The 2,365-nt window shown below is 43.0% G+C and overlaps 1 protein-coding gene across 1 annotated transcript in view; it reads right to left on the bottom strand.

Moving 5' to 3' along the window:
- ABCB5 (ATP binding cassette subfamily B member 5) overlaps positions 1 to 2,365 on the bottom strand; it is a 93,673-nt gene that overhangs the window by 32,146 nt on the left and 59,162 nt on the right. The window contains exon 22 of the mRNA XM_019508539.1: positions 286 to 464. Within this exon, the coding sequence (XP_019364084.1) occupies positions 286 to 464 (179 nt within the window). The remainder of the gene's footprint in view (positions 1 to 285; positions 465 to 2,365) is intronic.

The following is a 2,365-nucleotide window of genomic DNA, read 5'->3' as shown; positions in this document are numbered from 1 at the left end:
GGGGGGAGTGGGGAACTTGAGACGAACTCTCTGTTGCCAAATATACTAAAATTAACACAGTTTTTCTCCAAAGCTCTAGACCATTATACAGCTAGCAATGCTATAGTGCTGCAATAAGGTCTCTAGTTGTACTCACAGAATAAATACATAAAATAAACCCTACTTCCTTTTAATCTGATGATAATTTATCTCTGTGACAAGGTTGTGAGATGAGGAAATCCTTGGGGAACTAAGGGGAAGTGTAAATCTGCACATGCTTAATGTTTATTAATTTGCAGTACTCACACGAAAATGCCCTCAGGGGTCATTCTTCCAGCTGTAATTAAATATGCCCCAAATCGAAAGCCTGCAGCATAGGTGAAATACAGAAAAGCCTGGCTGAATGCGTAACAGGAACTGTAGATCTGAGCTTTCTTTTGAGCATTTCTGCAACATACAACATTTGTATAGAAACCATGAACCAACTGGAAAAAACATTAGGGTACATTCTTTCTGTTCAGAAAGACTAGTTTTCTTATTTGCTGCAGCTAGTACAGTTTGCTTCTATGTGTAATTCAGGTGTGTTGCAGGGACTGAAGGTGGTAGGTGGCAGATATAGCAAATGTCTATCATGTGTAAAACTGGTAAGAATTCCTGGGTCTTGCCTTTACTAAAATCTTTGTAATGCTGCACTGGTAGAACTGTAGTAGGACTCTGGGTAGTAGGACTATAGTAGGATTATGGGTCCAGTTACAGGTAAACTGGATAAACAGCCTGGGGAAAAATAAATATCCTATATACATAGCTACAGGCCTTCTCCTGCATGTATGGACCCAGAACTATTATTCACATGAGCAAAATCAGGCAGCAACAAACTGTGACAGAGAAAGCTATTTTGGATCAGTGAAAATAAGGGCCCTCCAAACGTAATCCAGAAAGCAGGGCTGCATATTATATCTACCTAGGAGCACTACCTCTGCCTTTTGTCTGTGTAAATCATAGACAGAAATGAATTTTAAATATTCCTGACTCCAGATATGTACCCATACAAGCAATGTTAGGCTTTGATTTTCTGGGTTGGCTAGAAGGTGCTTGGTCTGAGCTTTGCAATTATAGGGAAACTTCTTGATTTGTGTGGTTGAGTTTTTGTCGACTCTTTTCTGGAACAAATAAGATATAGTGGAGTGGGATGTTATCATGCCATTTCTATTCAAAAGGGAGTGTGCCAAGACATTCCCTATAGTCAATGCAAATGGCAGAACTTGACATCATTTGCATAAATGTTTGCAGGAGTGGTGCTTAGAACTGCAAAAATATATTGGATGTTCAACTTTTTATGTAGGTGTTTTTTTTAGTTTTATCTACCTCAGTCTCCTGACATCTTTCCAGAAAGTTCACGGAAATGATGTTCATGGAAAAGATTGTAATTTGTTTAGAATAAGGAACTAAAATATAATGACTTATGCCTTATGTATTACCAAGATTATCTTGGGCAGTCAAACTCTATATACATATAAAAACATCAGAATTTGAGAACTACCATTAACTGGGGCAGATCTTGCCCAGTATCCTTTGTCACCTAATGGCAGAGAGTGGATGCTGAAAGAGAGAGTGAACTGGGTCTGAACAGGGATTTTTCCAACCTGCAGCCTCCAGCATTCAAGGTCTAAGACAGTGGTGCTCCACATTTTTCATCAGCAGGCCAGATGGGTGGTGCCTGGCCTGATTGTGGGACCGAGGGCCATTCTGATCCAGTACCCAGGCTGGCATGGTGGCCGCCAATCGGCCATGCAGAGGGAATAGGGGGCAGCCTGGCCCTGTGACAGGGCCACAGAGAAAGGAATGTGACCCAGCCCTGCAGGGGAAGGGGCCTTGGCTAAGGCCCACAGGGAGAGGTAGGAGGAATGGGGCATGACCTGGCCCAGCTCCACCACCCAAGAAAAAGAGGGCATGACTTGGCCCCACAGGGGAAAAAGGGAAATGGTCTGGCCCCAATCTGGCCCCATATGGGAAAAGGGGCTGTAGCCCAGCTTCACAGAGGGCTTGGGCCCAACCTGGATTCACAGTGAGAAGGAATCAAGACCTAGCTCCATCCAGGAATGTGGGGCTTGGAGTCTGGGAATTTGCCAGATGTGATGGCTTCATGGGCCGCATTTGGTCTGTGGTCCAGAGGTTGAGCATCCCTGGTCTAGTAAATTCTGATTCAGAGGCTGTACCCCTAACTTGCATGCTCAGTAGCTACTGATGCATCATTTCTCCAAGAATTTGTCCAGTCCCTTTTTGAATCTGGTTAAACTGTGGGTTTCTGCAATATCTTGTGGCAATGAGGTCTACATTTTAATTACGTTGTATGAAAAAGAACTTCCTTTTGTTAGTTTTAAACTTA

This window comes from Gavialis gangeticus, unplaced genomic scaffold, assembly GCF_001723915.1.
Source record: "Gavialis gangeticus isolate Ggan-Ray unplaced genomic scaffold, GavGan_comp1, whole genome shotgun sequence".
NCBI lineage: Eukaryota > Metazoa > Chordata > Crocodylia > Gavialidae > Gavialis > Gavialis gangeticus.
This window is presented reverse-complemented; position numbering and strand designations above follow the sequence as displayed.